We start from the raw sequence: 23,755 nt of genomic DNA on the forward strand, positions 1-23,755 counted from the left end.
AAACTAAAATTGTAGCTTTTATACCGCATTTCTTATAGTAAGAATGTCAGAGCTATTTAAGACTATTCAAGTTTATAATCTAAAACACACTGAGAAACACATTTTGTGCAGAGAAACTATGAATTTTTCCAATTAAATTGATGTAAATAATGTTGAGGTGGAAACCAATATACACTTTACATGAAGGCAGATTTTCATATTCTTCATCATCTGTCATCATTGAGTTGAGTGAGATGCTTGGAGTTCTGTGGGTCTGTGGGAGTTTGACTCCCTATGTGGTCCCTGATTAAACATTGTAACATTGTAGCTAGGACTTGGGCTTGGTGTCATATTTACTTTTTACTTGGCAAAGGCAATGAAAGAACAGAAGTGTTTATTTTGGCTCACAGTTCCAGGGGATGCAGTCCGACAGGAGCTTAAGGCATCTGGGCACATTGAATCCAGTCAGGAACCAGAAAGTGATGAATCCTAGGGCTTAGGTCTCTTTCAAATCCTTTTTATTTACTCAAACATCCTAGACCAGAGAATGGCACTACCTATAGTCAAGGTAGACCTTCCCACCTCAGTTAATCTTTTCTAGATAGTCCCTCACAGGCATGGCCAGAGGCTTATCTCCTCAATAAGGTGACTCTTGATACTGTCAAATTGACAATGTTAACTAGCACATCATGCCTGGCTTCAGAATGTTGAATCAGCTGGTGGCCCTAGGCAGGGTTTTGAAAACTCAATGCTTCACACTTTTCACTTAGAAAATGTAGGATGATTATATTTTATTTCTATTTCAGAGAGTTGTGGTGAGGATTACATGTGATACATGAACTATGCATAGCACAGAACAAGCAAACAATATCATACAATAAGATCTCTTTTTGCTTTAGCCCTTTCCTGTTCTCCCTTAATATTTGACTCCATGAAACAGTTATAGGAACAATAACTAAGAAAATTCTCTACCAGTATGTATTTCCAGAAGCTTCTATCAGTGGTTCTCAGGGACAGTGTGCATCCACTTTCTATTATAACCTACTACAGCTACCTCAGAACTTAAGTGCAAGGCATCAGATACTTATGGGATATCAAGAAGTGTAAAACAGGATCCTTTGGGATGACAATGAACATATGGTTTATTTGAAGAGCCTAGACATGGTATGTGTGTGGGGTGTGTGGGGGGCGGTGTTTATAATAGCAGTAACACCTAGAGGTTTTTTTAGGTATTACTATATGTCAGGAGTTGTTCAGTGTTCAAAATTATATGATGTAGCAGGTGCTTCAGTTATTTCCACTGGCAAAGAAGGAAAGCAAGGCACATAGGGATTAAGTAATTTTTCCAAGTTCAAAGAGCTAGCCAGTGGAAAAGACAGGACTCAAAACTCATAAATGGCCTCAGAGGTCAAATACTCAGCCACAAGCAATTATTAACCAAAGTAGGTAATGACATGACAATAAAGGAAAACATCAAGAAGAAAAAGCTTACTTTGCAACCATGGTGGGGGAAACTATATTCTAAACACCTTTCAAATTCAACCATAAATTGTCGAAGGCAGGGCAAGGTTGGAATTTCCCAAAGAGGACTGGTTCCACCTCCTCTTTGTGAAGATTACTCTCTAACCAGCTCACACATCTGTTCTACTCACTCTCCAACTCACTGATGTTATAGAGAGATAAAGATAGGTCCGTGTAAAGGAAACTGAAACAGAATTATCTCTCTGAAGAACTTTATTAGGAAAGTTATAGGCCCACTGCCATAAGCAAGCCCCAAATGAGGGAGCATCAAGAGAGATGATACCTTCAATTAACTCCCTTCATTTCCCAGAATATTGGGTCTGTGATGGTATCATATCATAGACAGCATGATATGGTCCTGAAGGGAGAGAACCTTCCATTCTGTAAGACAAAGGGGATTTCTGATTCTTAAAGACTTTTTTTGGGAGAAGGGGGACAAGTTCCATACCATGTGACCTAGCCTACATGTTACAAGACAGGAAGGTACTAATAAGGAGTAGGCATAATCCAAGGTTGTTTTAGGCCTGGGTAGGGAGCAGGGAGGGGAAGGGAGAGTATAAGACCACAGGACACTTAAATGATTTTCTGTCCCAGAGCAAGCTATGGAAGCTAGACTGACAAGAGAGAGAGAGACAGAGACAGAGACAGACAGAGACAGAGACAGAGAGAACGAACTAGAGGGTTTCTGATCTAAAACTGATCCATTTCCTGTAACCTTAATCCACCCTCTACAGAGTATATATACATGGACGATGCCTAGGCAGGAGTGCTTCTGTATTCTGAGGCCTGGGGATTGAGTTGAGTTGTACACATAGTTATGCTTTTGATAGAGTAGGAAGGAATAGATGGACAAGACAGAAGGAATCATACCTAAGCTTTGGTTTCCTGGGAGAAAAGCAGACAAAAATTGTCACTGGAAGCTGATCAGAGTGTAGGAAGTCATTGGAGGTGTTTAGCTCTGGAATACCTGGCAGGAGGCAGACATAGCCTCTCCCTGGAGAATAGATGAATCTATCAAAGCATATGCAGCTCTAAGTTATAACCAGCACTCGATTTCTCATATAATATAATATGAGAAAATAGGGTAGCAGCATCAGAAAGTATTAAAGTAGAAGTGGACGCTAATGCGATGTTTCTGAAAGCAAACACAGGCTATAGTACACTTGTCTACACTGGCAGAGGCTTTGATGCCAGGTGTTCCTGCAAGATAGAGACTTTGTAATTTAGTTGGTAGAGTGCTTGCCTAGCATGCCCCAAATCCCAGGTTCTACCTCTAGCACCGTATGAACTGGGGATGGTGGTGCACACCTGTAGCCTCAAGAAGTGGAAACAGAAGGATCAGAAATTCAAAGTCATCTTTAGTGTTGTGGTTTTAATGTGGTGTGTCTCCCATAGACTTGTGTATTTGAGCACTTGGTCCCCAGCTGGTGGCACTGTTGTAAGGTCATGGGGCCTTTAGGAGTTAGAACCTCTATAGAGGAAATAGGTCATTGAGGGTGGGCCTTGAAGCTGTATAACCTGCCCCAACTTCCCATCCATTCTCTGCTTCCTGAGTGGGAATGCAGTGTGACCACCCAGCCTTCTGCTCCTGCCACCATGCTTTCTTTGCCTGTTGTATCTTCCCCACCATGATGGACTCTATCCCCTTGAACTGTGTGCCAAAATGAACCCTCTACCCCTTAAGTTCCTCTTGTCATAGTATTTTATCACAGCAACAGAAAAGTAACTGAGGAACCCATCAGCTATATAATGAGGTCAAGGCCAGTCTGTAATACATGAGGCCCTAACAAAAGAAAAGAAAAAAACGCAAGCCATCGGCTGTAGCTATCTGTTAAGAAACAAATATGGACTCTTAACAGGTTTTTCTAACAATCAATAGATATTGCTGAAAACTAAGCTTAAAGACAAGTTTCTCCTTTCCTGATATTTAGACCCAAATTTAGGGGAAAGAGGAATAGGATATTAAATCTTGACATTTTTTAAAAAGATCACTTAAAAGATTATTATTCAGTAAAATGGAAGTATTGATAATAAGGCAAATGAAATGATTGAGTGTTAGTGTTATTGATTAGTGAGCAAATTAAACATGTCCTGTGTACTCACATAGGAGTTTAACATTTACCACAAGTACCTTCCCATCATGGCTGCCTTCCGGGGCCATAGCTGAGGCATTTCATCACATTTAGAATTGCATTTGGAGAGCAGTGATAAGTACTCAGGTACTAATGGCACCCATAAAATGTCAATAAATTGCATAAGTAAGAGACTTTACAACTCTGAAAATGACATAAAGACAGATGGCTCTGCATCTGAGAGTTTCTGAGACAAAGCTTTCTATAGATAGGAGGCTGGAATTAGACGGTAATAGAGAGCTACTATTCTCAGTGATCGAGATGCTAAATTAATTTAACCTGTCCAGTTTGTGGAGCTTCATCTATTACACCAGGGGCCTGCAAGGTGACTGTCGAGATGTGCTTGGGTGTTTACCAAGTTACTGGTGGCCAGTGCCTTCTGCAGGTCCCTTAGAATTCTAATAGCATGGACCTTCTGCATGAGGCCCTGGGCTCTGATGTATGAGGGTTGTTAATTAACATTTACACAGCCAACTGGTTATGAAAGTTTCTGTTACATTTTGCATGGAGACTCATAAAGTGAGCTCTGTGTCTGCTAATCATGACATCTTATAAGACTGCACTGGTAGACTAGAGGTGTATGATAGCTGATTAGAGTAACATCATCCCAACCAGAGGGAGACTTAGGAGTAATCTGGTAGAGATGCCATACTCAACAAATGAAGACATTGAGAGCTATAGGCACAATGTCGCATGTTTGGTAGCAGTGTGTCACCTGGCACAAATCATTAGACGGAAGTGCAATGGATGCTCTTGAACCCTATAACCAAGGATGCTCTGTAGCATTCAGAGTGCATTATTGGGTGTTTTTCTGCCATGCTGGGGATTGAACTCCAGACCTCCTACACGCTAGTCAAACACTCTACCATTGAGCTATACCCACTGCCATGTTTTGATATTGATTTGATCTCTCACAGGGTGGCTGGATTAAATGAGAAACTACTATTGTGGTATTTTGTCTGATAAAGATGGTAGCTTGAAAATACCCATGCTCCTACGATAGGCTAGGCACCAACTATGGGCTTCGTGTCTGGAACCTGAGATTACCCTTGCAGCAACTCTCTAAAACTAGTGGTTCCATTGCTATTCATTTAAAAAGAAAACGTGTCCTTAGAAACAAAACAATTTCCCTGAAGCCACACAATAACAGACAGACATTTGGAGCTCAGTAGGTAAAGTGCTTGCTTTACAAACATGAGAACCCAAGTTTGATCCCCAGAACCCACATTTAAAAAAAAAAAAAAAAAAAAAAAAAAAAAAAAAAACCCAAATGTGTCCCCCAAAACACAAAAAAAAAAAAAAAAAAAAAAAAAAAAAAAAAAAAAAAAAAGCTTGGCATGATGGTGTATGCTTGTAATCTCGGGTTTGAGGAGGCAGAAACAGGTGGATCCTTGGGGCTGGCCAGTCAGTCTAGCCTACTTGGTAGGGTCCAGGCCCAGTAGAAACTCATGAAACAAGACTCTTTATGAATGATATCCCAAGATTGATCTCTGGTCTTCATATGCTCAAGCACACACATTCACATATGCACACATACATAAACATACTTGCACATACATGCACATAAACATACACTAAGATCTAAGCTTGAGGTCTCTATAGTTCCCAAGCCTGTGCTTCTGGCCACTCAGTCTGGGTTCAGTGGGCATTCACTGTTTCCTAAGCCCTGTCCTGCTTTTACAGGAACACCTCCAGAATGCAAAATCAGGATCCTCTGCCTTGAAACGCTCTGGCTCTGGGGCTGTGGTCTCCAGGCACCTCTGTCCTCACAGCTGCAGCAGCAGTGAGCTGTCTCTGTCCAGCACCTGCAGTGAGTACTCCAGCGGCTCCTCCTACACATGCCAGGATGGGAGGCACCTTGAGAAAAGGGTAAGGACTCTGCCAGGACACATTCCAGCACAGGAAGCTGGTGAAGAATCCAATGATTGTGGATTTCGTCATGGAAGTAGAGGGGTTGGTGGGAAGGAAATGAACATTTGCTGAATATTTACCCATGGAGACCACTAATTCATCATATCAGTTCATTAAACACAAAACACCATCGGGTTGTACATCAGAGGACCGCAGAGCAGACAGAAAAGGGGCTGGGGCAGGCCATAGAGACCATGGTTTTGATGAGGAGGGTCCTGTTCCTACTTATATTCCAGGAATTCCTTCTCAGGTTTCTCTTTTATTATTGTATTTCATTTTATCTGTATGTTTGTTGGAGGGTTTCACATATGTGTACTGCTGCATGTGACAGCCAAGGTTAACTTGTTTTCATTCCTCAGGAGACATCCACTTTGGTTGCTGGTTTGTTATTGTTGATGTTATTTTAGACAGGGTCTCATACTGGCCTAGTTGCCAGTTCAGCTAGCCAGTGAACCCCAGGTATCCACCTGTCTATGCCTCTTCAGTGCGAAATTGTGCACTCAGCTTTTTTATGGGGATTCTAGGGATCCAAACTCCGTTCCTCATGTGTTCATGGCAGTCACTTAACTAACTGAGCCATCTCCCCACTTTCCAGGATTTTAGACAGTCCTAAGAGAGTGCCTTTCATCTGCACGGTGGGTTCACACAGCTACAGACCCTTCATGCTCTGAGCAAACTTCCTTGCACATTTGTGCGAGTCAAGTATTTCAAAATAACTATTTTAGCAGCTTCGCAAAGGTAAAGAAAAGCCAAGGGCACAAGAATGGAAACTCCAAGCCAGAATATGCAGATGAGATCTTTTTTACTATTCACATATGTTTAGTCTGTGCTTTTTCCAGGTATAGAAACCAGGAAAATTCCATATTCCAGGAACCTATTGGTGAGGGAATAGCTTTGTCATTTGCTGAACACGAATTTTGAAAAAGAACTCCAGCTTGCATTTTGAGGCTATTCCTACAGACTCTGACTTCTAATGCAAAGCAGAAAGGTGGCTGCATTATCTAAATTGCTCCCCTTAAGGAGTAGTTAAGACCTCCAAATGATGGCTGTCAGGGGCCTGGTGGCTCAGAGGCTATGAAGACAGTCAGGGAGACTTCCCTACCGTGTCCCAGAAAGTTGATGGCTGCTACAGACTCCTGTTCTTCTCATTTTATTTTTAAATTTTTTAAATTTATTTTTATTTGCCTGAATGAATATGTTTCTGTATGTAGGTATGTGCACATGAATGCAGGTGCTCAGGGAGGCTAGAAGAGGGTATCTGATCCCCTGAAACTAGAGTTACAAGTGGTTGTCAGCTGCTCAACATGGGTGCTAGGAACCAAACTCAGGTCCTCTCCAAGAACAGTATGTGCTCTTAACCACTGAACCCCAACCCTTATTATCACTTTATTCTCACACTTTTCCCCTCTTTTCCTCCTGGGGCCTTTTTTAAAATAAATTGTGTAATTGTGTATTGTGTAATTGTATATAAATTGTGTATGTGTGTGTGTGTGTGTGTGCAGGTTCATACATGTATGCATGTAGAGGTCTGAGGACAGCTGCAAATGTTGTTTCTCAGGGGCCCTCTGTGGTTTTCTTTGCTATGCTTTTGAGACAGGGTCTCACATTGACCTGGAACTCACTAAGCAAGCTAGGCTGGCTGGCCAGTGAGCCCCAGGGATCCACTTGTCTCTACCGCCCTAGCACTGGGATTACAAGTACATGCTCCCACACCCAGCTTTTTAGCTGTGTTCTGGGGATCAAACTCAGGTCTTCATGCTTGCATGGCAAGTGCATTACCAACTGAGCCATATTCTTGGCCCCTCTTTTTTTGGTGAACATTCTTCCATTCCTTCCATTCTATTCTGTTCCTTGAGCTACTAAGACAATCTCTCCCCTAAAGGAGAAGGCTCTTAAAACCATTCGCTGACACTCAGGTGTCCATCTAGTCATAGACCTGGTGTACCTGTGACACTGCACAGAGTACAATCCTAGTTCTCAGAATCCAAGCAAGCCAGGTCAGGACTGTTAAGACATTTTAATATTCTGTTATTTGAGAAATTTCCCCAGTATGGGCCTGATGGCAGGGGGCCCTTTAGTATCAACTTACACAATATATTAAAATCATGAGAATATGAATGGCAATACAATGTTAAATCACATAATAAATGTGTGAGTAATAGCTCTTTTTTGAGCTTACAACTTTTTTGTTCAGTATAGAGACAGAAAGGTAGCCTGAATAAAATTTGCTAGCTAGCCTCTATGGAGAAATTTTACTCTGATCAGTCAATGGCTGCCACATGGCCCTCTCTTAAAAGCACTATACAACTACTAGAACATGTAATGCTAATAATCTATTTCAGGTTCTATTTTACCCATAAATGTGAATGTGCATATGTGCATGTTGTATGTTGGTGCACATGTGTGTATGTGTGTGTCTATATATGTGTGCATGTGGAAGCCGGAAGTCAACCTCAGGTGTCACTTTTCAGATGCCCTTGCTTTGTTTTGAGACAAGGTCTCTCACTGAACCTTGAACTTACTTAGATCAATTGGCTAGGCAGAAAGTCCAAGGGATCTACCTGGCTCTGCCTCTGTAAAACAAGCATACACATCCACACTGACTTTTTAAAAGTGCCTTCTGGAGATCAAACTCAGGTCCTCATGCTTACACAGCAACTAAACCATTTTATCAACTGAACTATTTTCCATCCCCTATTCTCTCCATTCTGCAGCTAAGAAGACTGAGGCACTAAATGATAGTGTTTGGTGGAACTGGGATGTTAGCTTCAGAACTTTCATTCTTAGTGAGTGAGCCTTACACAGAGGGATTGTGTCTGTTTGGAGGATGCCATTGTTCCCATGAACACCAATAATATCTTGTACTAAAAATTAAATAAATATTTTAAAATATTGTCCTATCAAGAGATGGAAAAGGACCAGGGACATCACACTCTGCCCCTAGTTTATCATCAGTAGCCCCCACACTTCTTCCTAGCAGCTTCATCCAAATGAGTTAACCAAAAATTATAGCACTTGACCTAATCTGTGTCCCATGAAGATCTTGGGGTTTTATTTTCTTTCTCAAACTTTTGAGATCTGTACAAACTTTTCTCAAGAGAGACTGGGGGATGGGTGTAGCTTAGGATACACTAGGATATTTGCAGTCCCTGACCCTGTGCATAATAGGGCACAGCATGGAGAGGCTCTGGAGGGGAAAAGAGAAGATGGGTGGGCAGGGGCTGAGCTTACCCTCTGGGGGTTAAAAAGACTTGCCACTTTCAAGGTCCTGCCTGGTTTCTCTTATCTTATCTTAATGTGACTCTCAGGACCACAGAAATGCTTAGAAACCCAAGCTGTAGCAGCCATTCTGTGTTCTGTCTTTAATACCCATACACTCTGATGGGATTTCTTCGAATTTCCAAGGGAGCTTTGAATGGTACAATTCCCTAAAATTAAAGAATGAAACTCCAAGACAGAAAGAACAGTCTCCCTAAATTACATCTGTGCCCAGAAGCTTCCAACGCTGGAGATTTTGCTAAATAAAATAAATAATTGGACTTAAAGACAAATGCGTATGCTGTTGATAGCAAGAGTAACTTCCGTGAAAATGCCATAGATATGATTCCATGCTCATGGCTTACTAGAAAGCGCAGATTCTTGTGGAAGGTTCTGGCATTTTGCAGTGTCTGCATTTGGTTAATATTCAGCATTGTTGGCAAGCGGTAGCTGGTATAGTGATCTTCTGAAACTGCCAGATTTGTCCCTGAAATTATTCACTATTAATTTGCCATTTTGAAAGTGTTCCTAGATGGGCTGGAGAGATGGCTCAGTAGTTAAGAGTACATACTGCTCTTGTAGAGAACCCAAGTTCTGTTCCCAGCACTCACATTACGTGATTCACAACTGCTTGTATCTTTAGCTCCAGGGGATCCAACACCCTCTTCTGGCCTCCATGGACACCTGCATTCATGTGCACATGCCTACACACAGACACACACACACACACATAGATGTAATTAAAAATGAAATAATAAATAAAACATTTTAAGTCCATAGGTGAGCCTGCGCAGCCTCTCAGTTTCTCAAAGCACTAGTTTGTTATTTTAAACTCTTCCATTCCATTTAAGAAATAATGGCAGAGGTACCTGTGGTCTCTACATGACACCAGCTAATACAGAAAGGAAAGTAGAAGCTAGGCTTTACATGGAAGTCCAGCACCCAGAGTACAGACTCCAGAACTGGCCTACCCAAGCTCACATCCCACTTTGGAAGAGAGGTATTATTCACAGGGTTATAGAAAGCACCAGAAAAACCAGAGTCCAAATGTTTGCTCCAACTTTTCTATCTCTGAGATCTGCCACAGAATAGGCTTGCTGGATCTCAGTGTCCTACAGAAAAACAGAAAAGATAATGTCTCCCTCATGGTGGTCTGAGGATGCAGTTAAAGCAACATGTCACTGGTTATACAGCAGGTACTCAGTGCATGCTCATTTCCTCCTTTCTTCTCCATTTCTTGTTGCCAATACAATGAACAACACAAATGTGGGGAACACGGTTTTTTCCCATGTCATTTTCTACCCACTTTTCCTAAGTAAGGCTGGAATTTGGGGAGATATGAAGGGCAGGAAATTAACCTTCTAAAATAATTTCCACAGGGTTCTAAGAGCAAATGTTCAGCCCTTAAACATAGGTATGTATACACACATATGCAGATGAAAACTTCAGAAATTTTTCGTAGATATTCATGAAGACACAGAATTCTCCAATGCTAGAAGAGAACTTGAGTCAATCTTCTGGCTCCTTCCTGTACTATGCATTGACATTCTACAAAGACACTATATTGTCTTCTGCCCATTCCCTTAGTGCTTAGTGCAACTTGAGTACACTTTCCTGACTTAGGTCCTTGACCGTACCATTTCTACTACCTGGAAATTATTCCCTACTTACAACTTTAGGTAAGCCTGCCTGTTTTGCAAGGTCCAGGTAAATTTAAAATAATGGGGCTAGAGAAATGGCTCAACAGTTTAGAGTGCTTGCTTCTCTTTTAGAGGACCTGAGTTCAGTAGCCCATACCCATCTAAGGTAGTTCACAACTGCCTGTAACTCTAGTTCCAATGGATCTGATACCTCTTCTGGCCTCTACAGGCATCCCCACACACATATGACATTCACTCTCATAAATACACATAAATAACAGGGAAGTGGGTAAGAAATCCCAACCGAACCCAGGGGACTTTTGGCAATTCATGAAACTGGGAGGGGGAAAGAGTGTCCTGCAGGGTTCGGACTCTTTTGGGGGCCCAGTAGATAGATCCACACTGAAGGACATTCAGGGACACAGGTCAACTCCAAAGGTCATGTTATATATGTAAGAGAGTTCATCGAATTAGGCAGGAGACAGTGGGGGAGGTGCAAAGAAGGGAGTATATCCAAATGCCATTAAACTATATTGTATGAAAATTGCAAAAGTTTATTAAAAATGCAACAACAACAAAAATAGTTAAAATAGAACTTCATTATAAAAACAAAAGAAAAGCAAACATTTTTGTATGTTCCTTCTATGGTATTTTCAATAGACATATGTAAGCACCTCTGAGCCTCTGGAATACCCACCCTGTTCACATCTCTCATCTGTTTCCATGATAAATAGATAGCTGTGGTCAATTTTCCTTTCCCCAGTTTGGCCTCCTACTCCTTAAAGACAGGATTCTTACCTTTCATTCCTTTATTTCACCATGGTTCTTAGCACAAGACCTTGCAAAATCGATGTTTACTGCATTGTGAGCACTGTGCAAACTGCATTTATATGTGAATATTTATCACCCAGTTACATAAATTAAGTCTACTGAGAGACTGTCCCTTTTGTCTATTTAAGATCTGTGTGGTTCAATCATCTCTGATACCTATTTTTCTTTCTTAGCAATCATCACAGAATTGGGATAAAAGGCTAAGTATCGATTCTTCACTCCCAAGTGGCTTTGCCAGCCCTGCAGATGAGCTACCTCCAACCCGTATCAAAGAAAGCCACATTTTGGAAGGGCTGAGGAAGCTACAGAAGCGGAAAGTGTTACTTGAACCACCATCAGTGATAAACAGATGGGGTTATAAAGATTGCATGAACTCAAATGAAGGGATCTATTCTCCAGGAATTAAGAGCAGCAGCCTCAAGGAATATGCCCCGTGCCAGCCACCCGGCATGGGGAGCCCCTGCAAGGAGCTCTGTAAGACATTGGCTTATGATGCTGATTCCCACGAAGATGCAGATGAAGACTCCCCTTCCTCAACATTACCACAAGCAGCTGTGAGCCAGGGCTGCAGGATACAAGGCAGTAGATTAACCCACAGTCTTTCAGATAGTCTATTTAGCTGGGAGCTACATGGAAAGCATTTTTCAGAAGCTACAGCCTCAGTTTACACCAGAGAAAGGCCTGAAAGGCTGACTCATTGTGCCAGCCACTGGCCCTTGGAGAGGAAGCTATGCCCCAGCATGCACACGCCCAGGGTGCAGAGAGACAGGGATCTACACAGTCAAGGTCATGATCATGTGGCTCTCAGCTTCCAGCTTTCAGACACTGATGATATTGAAACCCTAGGTGAGTTGCACATAGAGAGCAGTGATGAGAGAAGCCCTTCAGACTTGTCATTGACCATAGATACTGACAAGTCCATGGAGAACCTGGATGTGGGGTTCAGAAAGTCTGAATGTAGGCTTCATGACGATGAGGAAGAACAGTCTTCCCACTTAGACATGAGGCCAAAGACGTTCAGTTTCATCAGACAGCAAAGGGTTGTGAAGAAGACCTCTTCAGAAGAATGTATCACAGTCATATTTGATGCGGAAAATGGCGAGCCCGTTGAATTCAGTTCTCACCAGACTGGAGTTGTCACTGTGACCAGGGATGAACTTTCCATCAACCCAGTCCCTACTGGGTCCACAGAAAAACACACTGAACTTTCAGCTCAGGGAATTACTCATTTACAGCCAGGAGCTAACGCAAGGGACTATCCCTGTCTGAGGAGACATGAAGAGAAGACTGGAAAAGATACTCCAAAAGACGAGGAGAACAGTATTCTCATAGCTCCTACTGATTCCTTCAGCCCCAGGACCACAGAAACTCAGATTACCCCAAGGCCAAAGCTCCCCAAACCAACACAAGGTGTGGCATGCCAGAGTAATCCTAGATCTTTGGCGTCCACGGGCATCTATCAAAAACGGGGGCGGACAAAAATACCTTCCAGAGGCAAGTCTTCACCTCAGAAATCAAAAATGGTGGAGCCTGTTCCCTCCATGCCAGGCTCCCCCAGTGACCTAGTGACTCTTGAAAATTCACCAGCCTCCCCTTCTGGGAAATTCTCACCATACATGAAGATAGAGAGCCTGGGGGCCCACTGTGATGTAGGAGCAGACCCACACATTCCAAAACACTCCACCCAGCTTCCTCACATCCCCAAAATTTCCAGTAAGAAGGATTGGGTTCAGTGTCCCAAGAATCATACTCTAGGTATCTGGTCAAGATCTCTCATTGAGACTGGTGACAGTGGAGACTCTCCCATGAGGGACAAACACTGTGGCTCTGGGCCAGAGGCAGGGGTGAGGTCTCCTTCCCCTCCACCACCTCCCGGGAGGTCAGTCTCCCTCCTATTCAGACCTGGGTATAACCATCCACCATCACCATCATCTGCCAAACTGGAAACCAGGCACTCCAGTGATACTGTAAGCTCAGCATTCAAATCCCCAGCCCTGAAATCTGCTGCTGTCATCTCCTCCAGTCCAGCCATGTCAGAAATGCAGAGGAAAAAGCCTTCTACCACCTTCAAAAAGCCTGCCTTCTCTCCCACCCTGCCCTCCACAGAAGCGGTGATGCACAGCCAATATGCTGAACATGTTCCCTCAAGCTCACTTTCTGTTATTGCTCCCGGGCCTCCAAAAGTCCCTTCAAAGACGGGCATCCTGAAACCCGCTCCTCACCAAGCACTTGGAACCACACATGTGAATACAGGGTTACAGACACTGAAGACTTGTCCGTCGACCCATGAACTACTGGAGGTAGCAACTTCTAAAAGCCTATCTCCAGGGAAAAAAGGACAGTTGAGTGACAGCACTACAATCCACCATAGGCTGTCTTTCCCGGGGGCAAATGAATCACCACCATCTCAGGTTAGCAGTCCTTCCTTCTCATCTTCCTCCTCCTGCAGAAACCAGACCACCTCACAAAGCTATCAAAACCCTCCTGAGAAAGGACCGAAAACTCGCCTCCCAGTAGGACTCAAAGTTCTCACGAAGTCTCCTCAGTTGCTCAGGAAAAGTTGTACAGTTCCAGGGAAACAGGAAAAAGATAGTTTAAATGAAGCTTCTAGAAGCTCTGTGGCTGCCAACAAGTCTAAGACTGGGGATTCCAGGGATTCAGCATGCCTAGAGACCTCAGGAGACAAGAGGAACACAGCCTTGCTAGATCTACAAGTTGCAGACAGGCTTCCCTTAGAATCAGCACTTCCAGAGTCATCAGAAAGTAGCATCCGTGGAGCTGGTGGAAGGGATAGGCTCCAGAACAGGTCTGTGAAGAGATCCTTTTCCTCCAGCAAGCCACATCTGAAGCCAGCTCTAGGCATGAATGGTGCTAAAGCTCGGAGCCAGAGCTTCAGCGTCCACTCAGGAGAGAAGCTCTCCACAACCCCCACAGAAGGACCAGGCAAGATTCGAACTCAAATCATTACCAACACTGCTGAGAGAGGAAATTCACTCACCAGGCAAAACATCTCCACAGAAGGGTCCCCCAGCAAGACCCCTTTTGCCCCTACCTCTGAGAGTCTTCCCAGTGCTGGAAGACCCCAGGAACATTCATTCTCCAGGCAGGAGTCCCTCAGCAGCACAGGAAGCTCCTGCAGTCAGCATGGAAGCCCAAACAAGTTACTTCTGAGGAGCCCCACAAGGTCTGAAGGGCTCCTCACACCACCTAGAATGGAAGACCATCAGGTCTATACCCAGGAAGAATGTCCGAGGACCAACATACCTGAAGAAGCTAGCAATGACCACCGAAGGTATCCACCCCCCCAAACAGTCTGCCCTCAATCCCTGCAAGTCTCAGGGAGGATGCAGCATCTGAGCCACTTGGAAACAAGCAGAATTTCCAAGCTGGAAACTTCTGGAATGCATCCAGATGCTCCTCCAACCGGGACTGGTGTTATGAGCTCAGAGGCCCCCCTCACACCCTCTATCGAAGAAAAGGTCATGTTGTGCATTCAAGAGAATGTGGAAAAGGGCCAAGCACAGACAAAGTCCACCTCTGTGGAAGTCAAGCCCAGGACTGGGCCTTCTTTTGCCAGCTGGTTTGGTTTTCGGAAGAGTCGACTTCCAGCTCTCAGTAGCAGGAAAATTGATGCCTCCAAAAGTAAAATAGAAAAGAAAGATACAAAACTAAAATCAGAGAGGAAAAAAGAGAAGAAGAAACCCGAAGGACAGTCCAAGATAGAAAATGAGCTCACCAGGGGCACCAAGTCGGCAGATGGTCTGAGTCCAGACAACGGTTTGCAAAGCAAAAATAATCTGAAAACATCACAAGACATTTATAACCAAATGAAGTTGGAGCCAAGAAATAGACTCAGCCCTGTTGCATGCTCAACAAAAGATACCTTCATGACAGAACTTTTGAACAGGTAATGCATTGGAACAGAGGGTGGTGATGTGGAGGGGTCTCCCTGCTCCGCCCCTCATCCATCCTTGTTTTCTTCATGCTCCTTAAATACCAGCCAGGCATACTCTCCATGCACACAGATATGCAGTCTCTTATACGTTAGGCAGAATTTAAACAATGAAATAAAAGTTAGCAATAAAATGATAATTTAGTTCATGTTCCTTTCTTAACCAAGCCAATGGTCTTTGAAATTAAAGAATGGTGAGTTATATCAAGGTTGATAGGAATTCAGCCCATACCAAGAACTATGAATGTACCCATACTGCATGAAATGGGAGAAAATTACACACAGGTTTGAGAGCATGCTGATTTCATTGATCGTACTGAACAAACGTATACTTAGAACTTTCCAGAAGGAATTACTTTTCCTGCCGATCTTAAGCCAGAAATGTATTTAGCGATTACCTTTTGGCATTTTGTATTGTGTCCCTTCCCAAAAGCAATTATAGAAATAAAAATAGGGGCTGGCCATGGGGAGATGGCTCAGTTGGTAAACTGCTTACCCTGCAAGCATGAAGACTTGAGTACAATCTTCAGAACCCACATAAACAAATCCAGGCATGGTGGGGCATGCTTGTAATCCCAGTGTTGGGGAGTTAGAAACAGGCAGATCCCTGGGCTTCACTGCCTAGCCAGCCTAACCTCTTAGTAAGTTCCAAGGAGGGACCCAGTTACAAAGATCAATGTGGACACTGCTTAAAGAATGACACCCAAGGTTGTCCTTTGACGTCTGCCTTCATGCATACAGAGAGAGAGAGAGAGAGAGAGAGAGAGAGAGAGAAACACATAAAGAATAAATGCATTATAATAAATAAGTGCAAAACTATATTTGCACACTAGTGAAATATTTGAAGATTTGTTCAAGACTAGTGAACAATACTGGAATACTGGAAGGTTTTCAGATAAAAAGAGAAGGGAGGCTACTTTAAACATTAAAGCATTGGGAAGAAGAGAGGGATTGAAGACAGGTGATGTAATTTATCAGAGGCATCACTTTCTACCTGCAGAGTTGATAAGAAAGCAGCTCCAGAGACAGAAAGTGGATCAAAGAGTATTTCCTGCAGGAATGTGTTAAAGGGTACCTCCCAGGGCTCCTGTTCTGCCAGTGGCTCTGTCAGCACTCAAGGAAGCCAAAAGAAAACTATCAAAGCCAAAGCCGACATGGAAATACCAAGAGAATCCCTGGTAAGCACTTGTCCAACCTGGCTAGAAAGAGCTTGGCTCTGAGATGTTCTAGCTTGGTTTTTTTATACCTTTGGCTAATACTATCCAAGCAAGAGATTATGAATGGGGTTGGGAGGCAATCTAAAAAATCAAATTTTTAATCTGTGTGTGCATGGTATATAGGCACATTCATATGTGTGAATGTGGGTGTGCCTGTGCTACAGCACACTTGAGGTCAGAGGACAACCTAAGGTGTCCGACCTCACCTTTCACCTTGTTTGAGATGAGATCTGTTGTTCCCTGCTGGGTACACTGAACTAGTTGGTCAGCAAGCTTCCAGGATTCACCGATCTCTGCCTTCCATCTTGCTGAAGGGATGCTGGGATTACAGAAAACACTACCATGTCCAGCTCTACCTGGGTTATAAGTATCCAAATTCAAGTCTTTACCTTGCATGGCAAGTGTTTTAGTCACAAAGCCATCTCTTTAGTAAGAAGTAAAAGATTTTCAAAGAAGAGAGATGCCCAGGTGATGACTGCAAGAAGAGGCAGGAGACTGAGTGGGTGTGGCTTCCTTGGGGAACACGGTTCTCTTCAGCTGTATTTTCAGAACAGTGGTATAATAGCTATAAGATGCCTTCTTCAAATTGTACCCCGTGCTGAAAATTTGTTCTGATGATGATTTCCAACATTGGTAGCAAAAAAAGAGGAGCAAACATGATTTTAGTTATGAAAGTATGAAAGGATTTCTGAAAGCATTGGCTATTTTGATGGTTTGATTTAAGTGCTGTTTATGTTTGTGGAAGTTGTACATGCCAAGCAATCCTACAGAGACAGAAAAGGGTGAATTACATAACATGGTATTTTTTTATTTCCATAGGATAGGCTAGTTTCATGTAATATTTTTAAAGTATACTTAAACTGTACTTAATCTCCTTACAATTCATTATATGCCTATATTATTGATTTCATGGTATTTATTGTTCCAATAGATAAGTTTAAGACACTCAAAACAACAAAATATATTTTATTTATATTCTTGAAATAAAATGACTTTATCTGGGACTGGGGAGATGACACAGGCAATATAAATTACTTATCATGTAAACATGAGGACCCGTGTTTGGATCCCTGGAACTCATGTAAAGAAGCCAGGCACGCAGTGTGGGACTATAGTCCCAGCACTAGGGAGGTAGTGACAGGAAGATCTCTGGAACTCCCTGGACAGCCAGTCTAATAGAATAAAGCTCCAGATTTAGTGTAGACCCTGTCGCAAAAAATAAGGTGGAAAGTGATTAAGAAAGACACCCAGATTGAACTCTGGCCTCTACATGCATTCACATTTATACACACATGTGCACACACCCTCAAAAACACATAATACACTACACAACACACACATGCACGCACACACACACATACACACACACACACAAACACATACACACAGTGAATAACAATTGAGAGAGACACCCAACATTGACACATACATACAATCCTGCCACAAATATGTACATGTACACACACCTACATGCAAGGTATTTTATCTATCTTTTCCTATTTTAATAAAGAGGGTATAAAACATAGCACATGTAACTATTTTTCTGAGGGAAAGTTGAAAATAGTAAGTAACTGTGTTTGGCAGAAAGTTGAGGTGTTTTAAGAATAAAACAGATTAGGAAAGCAGTCGGGGTTGTATTCCCCTTACTGAAGCTCCATGGTCCTCAGATTACGGTTTCACAAACACAGTTGAGACAAACACGCACTGAAAATATTTTTCCTCCGATAGATCTTGACTTTAAGGAGCTCTAAGGTCTTTCTTTTAAGCTGACTCAGTTCATTGCATTTTTTTCCTTTTTTGTCTTTCTCCCCCCCCCCAATTTTGCTCTTGGGTCTTATGAGATCATTTCTTCTTTGAAAACATAGATGTCCCCTGCATTAGAAAACCACAAATTATACACATATCTAAGGCTGCCCTTGTAGTGTCACTGAAAGGAAAAAGAAAGAAGGAACATGAAGAAGCATGCAGTATGCTGGAAATTCAATCCTACTGATGGAGAGCTCTGATAGCCTGCAGAGCCCTTATCACAGGCACTCCATTTAACTATGCCCCATTTAATATGGCTCTGACAGCTTAGGGTATATCTTCACTGTACAGAAGGACAAAAAAAGACCCTACTTTGGACTTACAATTTCATTTTGCTTTCTTATTACTTCCTAATGCTAAAGTAATTTAACATGCCTTCTTGCCTCATCTAAAGTCTTCCACAGGGTAGGAAAAGGAACCTTTACTCTTTCCAGTGTATCTACAGGAACCACTCATATTATTTTGTATAAAATGCAAAGATTTCCTAACCAGCCCAAGTAGACATAATCAGTAGGGATATGCTAATTTTTCTAGTAAGCTGGGAGAAGAAATTAGTCACACTGAGAATATTTTCCATATAGAGGAATATTATTATCCTGGATATATAGATAGTTGGTTAGTGTGTATGTGTGTGTGTGTGTGTGTGTGTGTGCGTGTGTGTGTGTTATGTGTGTTATATCTGATGTGGGCATGCCATGTATGTATCCACATTCATAACTGTGAATGTGGACACACATGTGACACAGCACATGTATGGAGGTCAGAGGACACTCCCAGGTGGACCTCAATTTCCATCTTGCTTGAAACAGGGTCTTTTGTTTGCCATTGCTTATGCTAGGCTATCTGATCTGTGAGCATTTAAGAATTCTCCTGCCTCTTCCTCCCATTTCACTATTTCAGAATACCAATCTGGTATTACAGATGCATACTACCATGTCTGCCATTTGGTGGGGTTTAGGGATCTGAACTCAGGTCCTCACGCTTGTGGAACAAGCACATTACCCACAGATCCATTCCCACAGCTCCAGTTTTTTAAAGTATAAATTGCAATATGGTTATTTATCTGTTTCATTTCCATAACTATCTGTATAGATCTAAAATTACTGATTTCAGAAAAGACTATGCTATAGTATCTTTTGAGATAGTTCAAAAATAGCAGTGAAAGCCTATTTATTATGCATTATTAGCCTATATATGGGAAGGTTAAAAGCAAAATAAAATGTATTTGATACCATTGCACATTATTGTGAATGCCCTTGAACCTTATAAAATTCAGAGTTTAAGGAAATTCTTCTCTGTTGCTCAAAATAAATTTACCCTCTACTTATTTTAAAGTGTTTTGCAAAGAAATTTTCTCATAGTAGTTATTTAGTTAGAAACAATAGCAACTTAATAGACCCTCATCTTGAATAAAAATATAATTCTATTGTCAATGAAACTTTAAATCAAGGGTTTTCTTTTTGTGTTTTTTCCAATCATTACTTGGTGTGGAATCTAGGGCCTCATGTTTCCTGGGCAAGCAAGCTATAGCTGTGAGCCCAAATCACTGTTCTAAAACCTTGTAACACAATGTGCCACCAATCCTTGCTCTTTACAAAGGTTACATTTACTTACAAGGGTGGAAGGCATTTTAATTATTTTAATGTGTAGTAATCATCTTAATTTCATTTCTATTGATATGATAAAATATACAGACCAAAAGAAGCTTGAGGAGAAAAGGATTATTGTAGCTCACAATTCCAGACTACAGTTCATTATGTTGGGGAAGTAAAGGCAGCAGGATCTTCAAACAGCTAGTCATGTCACATCACATCCTGAGGCAAGAGCAGAGTGCATGCATGCTCGCTCACTTGCTTGTGCTCAGCTCGATTTCTCCACTCGTACATGGTTCAGAACCCTAGGGAATGGTGTTGCCCATAGTGTGCTGGGTCTTCCCACATCAATTAACTTAGTTAAGACAATCCCTCACAGACATGCCCATAGGCCAACCCAATGTAGACAATCTCTCCTTGAGACTCTCCTCTCAGGTAATTCTAAGTTGTGTCAACTTGACAATTAAAGCTAACCATCACAGAGATAATAGCAGAAAGATTATTTACATATATTTTATATATTTAACAAATTCCTTTATGCCACAAGTCACTTATCTCACCAGTAACCCCATATTCTCTTTAGTATAGTTAAGATAAAATGTGTGAAAGTCCCAGTAATGCTTTGCTGAAATAAATCTCTTTTCAGAGCTTTAATTAGAGGCTTATGTCCCCATATCTGCCATCATTTGTAGGCCACTTAGCTCTAATATTTTATGTAATTTAGACCAGGACCCATGTTACTTTCTGCTTTAAATAATTTTATGTGATCCAAATGAACCAGGTGGGGGGGAGACCTCCTCCTGAAAGACATGACCTAGGTATGCTCTGCTTGCCATGTACTACAGGTTCTTTCTTCCTGTGGGTTGAGATCATTTTCATAAATGAGCAGTCTTAAAGGAAGACAGCTCCAAGCTCTTTTTAACACCTCCAAAATAAAAATCATTAACAAAGTTAAAAGGATCATACACCTTCATGATTCTCGAGGAGTGATGCCCATGTTAATGTATGTATGTTAATTTAAATGATAGGATTCTCTTCCCCCAAGTGTCACCTTGTCTGAAGAAAATCACATCTGCTAATAAAAAATCATCAAATACCATCCCATTAACATGGGACCATGGTGATGAAATAGCAGAAAATAGTACCATAATTACACAAATGGTTATCATCTTATTAAGGCTGACAAAATGTAATAATTCCAAAATCCTTAATTGAATGATTTGGTTCTAAATGCTGTTTTGATGCAAATAAGCAGCCTTCCTATTTGCCCTCCTCTTGCTAAGTTTTCTAAAGAGTGAAATATTCCAAAGATGTCTGCTAGTTTTCCCTCCCAGGATCACTGTCTCTCAAAAATTCCTTATATCTCTTTTTTCCCTTCAAATGGGTTTGTGAGTGAGTGTGTGTGTGTGTGTGTGTGTGTGTGTGTGTGTGTAAATATGAATGCACATGTGTCATGTGTACATGTAGAGGTCAGAGGTCAATTTAAGTGTTAATCTTCCCCTTCCACTTTTTTCGGGCAGTGTTTTTCTTGTTGTTCACAGCTGCTGTGCATACCAGAATATTGGCCCATTATCTTCTGAGGAGTCTCCTGTCTCCTCCTCCCATCTTCCCACAGGCGTGCTGGGATTACAGATACACACTACACCTCTGGCTTTTATGCGGATTCTGGAGATTCAAACTTAGGTCCTCACACTTGTGTGACAAGTGCTTGTACCCACAAAGACATTGCCCTGGCCCTTAAATGGGTTTTAACATCAAAGATGTTGCTTCCTTGAGAAGCCCTTAGGGTTAGAGTCATGCAAAGAAGAAAGATGAACAGAATTCAAGTGTGGAGTTCCAGAATACAGGGTTTCATTTGTGAAATAGTGCTGTCTGTCAGTCAGTGGCAGATTCCATTCCCCCTTTCACTCCTGTGTCTTTTGCAAATTCATTTCCCATAGCCCTTCAGATGACAGGAATTTGTTGGTCATGATGGAGGCCATGATATACACTGTTTGCTTGTTGTAAGCTGGTATTTGGAGCAGCTCTTAAGCCCCAAAAGATGGGCATGTGTTAGATATTAGGCCATTAGAAGATATATACATAGAGCTAGGATGATATCTCAATTGGTAGAGTGCTTGCCTTACAATCCGGGGGACCTAAGTTTGAGTTCAATCCTCAGAATCCACATAAAAATTCAGGTATGATGTAGTGTACTTGTAATCTCAGTGCTGGGAAGGCAGAAACAGGTAGATTCTTGAGCTCACTGACCAGCCAGCCTAACACAATCAGTGAGCTCCATGCTAGGGAGATACCCTGTCTCAAAGAACAAGGTACATGGTCCCTAAGATTACCACAGAAAGTTGACTCCCAGCCTCCACATGTGCATGCATTCTAGTGCACCTGCACACATATGTACACACACGCACATGCACACACACGCACACATACACACACACACACACACACACACACACACACACATGCACACACAAAGTGCCCATAGTTGTTTGTTATGAGCCATGGTCCACTTCTTAGAAAATGGAACTTTTGTGACATTGACTTGAGTGTGTTCTTGAGATAGCAATGACTGAGAAATTCCTGAATTCCTCCCTCCGAGTTGCTTCTGAACCAAACATTAGGCAGGCATCTTGGTGTTGCAGCCCCTGCATTCTCTACAGTGCCCCTTCAAGATAAAGTGGGCCTGCTTGTGCCTGCCTTTGGCAGACTCCTCGTCTTGACCTAGGGTTCTCTAAACTTCCCACAAATGTTCCCACAACCCAGCCACTGCATAGTGAGGAATGAAAATTAACTAAAACTGGGTCCTATGAAAAATAACAGGAGAATCCACTGCCAAAGTAAAGTATATCCTTCATTTGCGTATGCACATTTTAAAACTATCCTTGCTGCATATTGAAATCTATTTGTGTGGATAAGCAGGGCTGAGACTGTGCTCTTCTCAGATACTGCCCTTGCGTCACTTTGGGCTTCATCAAGAAGCATGGTTCAAATCCACAATCACATCCTCATTCCTTGGGTCATCTGCCCTTTATGAAGGTCCATCAGCCCAGGACAGCTGAAGGGACTTGGGGCCTGCCCACAAGACCAGGTCCTTGGATAGTCTGGAAGCCACGTGTAGCACAGTCATAGAATGTAAATAATTTCTCATCACATTCAGTGTGAAAAAAATGGGAGGTAAAAAGTAGAAAGCTAAGTCTACCCCAAGGTCAGTATGCAAACATATGACTTTCTATGGCACTGGTGTAAAATAACCATTGTGTCATATTCAACTTGAGACCCTGAGCAGATCTAACAGCATCACACAATTCATACTGTTGCTATCAGCTGCCCAGAGACCAGCTAGAATGTATACGAGCTTGTAGGGAGCTGTCATCCACTGAGGACCTCAATGGTCTTGAAAGTGAAGCCAGGACCACACAGATGTGGTAGAATGGAAATTTGAGAAGCAGAAAGTTTTGAGCATCAACCTTGAGTCAGGCTTGCTGGTTTTGAATCTCAGCTCCTTCACTTAGACAGTTCTGTATGACCCTGCTGCTTCAGGGAGGGTGCTCGTGTCTATGGTGGAGTTGAGTCCCTAGCATCTCTGCAAGGAATATGATGGCTCCATGTAAAGGTTTTACACAGATCTTGTCATTGAGTATGTGGGTGTCTGCTGTTTTTGTTTATATGTTGTGGTGGAGGGGGTGCATGCACCTGTATCCACATGTGTAGAGGCCAGAGGCAAACTTTGGGTGTCATTCCTCAGTTGCTATGCACTTTGCTGTTTGTTTGTTTGTTTGTTTGTTTGTTTGTTTGTTTGTTTGTTTGAGACAGGGCCTTTCACTAGCCTGGAACCCATTGCTTTGATCCAGCTAGGCAAACTGGACAGTGAACTCCCAGGGATCCACATGTCTCTACCTGCCCAGCACTGGCATTT

General features: G+C 42.2%; 1 protein-coding gene across 8 annotated transcripts in view; it reads left to right on the plus strand.

The window, feature by feature from the left end:
• The window catches only part of Nckap5 (NCK associated protein 5), a 1,008,915-nt gene that overhangs the window by 861,106 nt on the left and 124,054 nt on the right, over nucleotides 1-23,755 (plus strand). For 7 of the 8 annotated variants that reach the window (XM_029563242.1, XM_029563241.1, XM_017797976.2 and 4 more), the window contains 3 exons: nucleotides 5,316-5,501; nucleotides 11,446-15,179; nucleotides 16,225-16,402. In XM_029563242.1, the coding sequence (XP_029419102.1) occupies nucleotides 5,316-5,501; nucleotides 11,446-15,179; nucleotides 16,225-16,402 (4,098 nt within the window). The remainder of the gene's footprint in view (nucleotides 1-5,315; nucleotides 5,502-11,445; nucleotides 15,180-16,224; nucleotides 16,403-23,755) is intronic. The other variant, XM_029563247.1, reaches the window with a different exon arrangement.

Source organism: Nannospalax galili, unplaced genomic scaffold (assembly GCF_000622305.1).
Source record: "Nannospalax galili isolate Female #2095 unplaced genomic scaffold, S.galili_v1.0 scaffold995, whole genome shotgun sequence".
Classification (NCBI taxonomy): Eukaryota; Metazoa; Chordata; class Mammalia; order Rodentia; family Spalacidae; genus Nannospalax; species Nannospalax galili.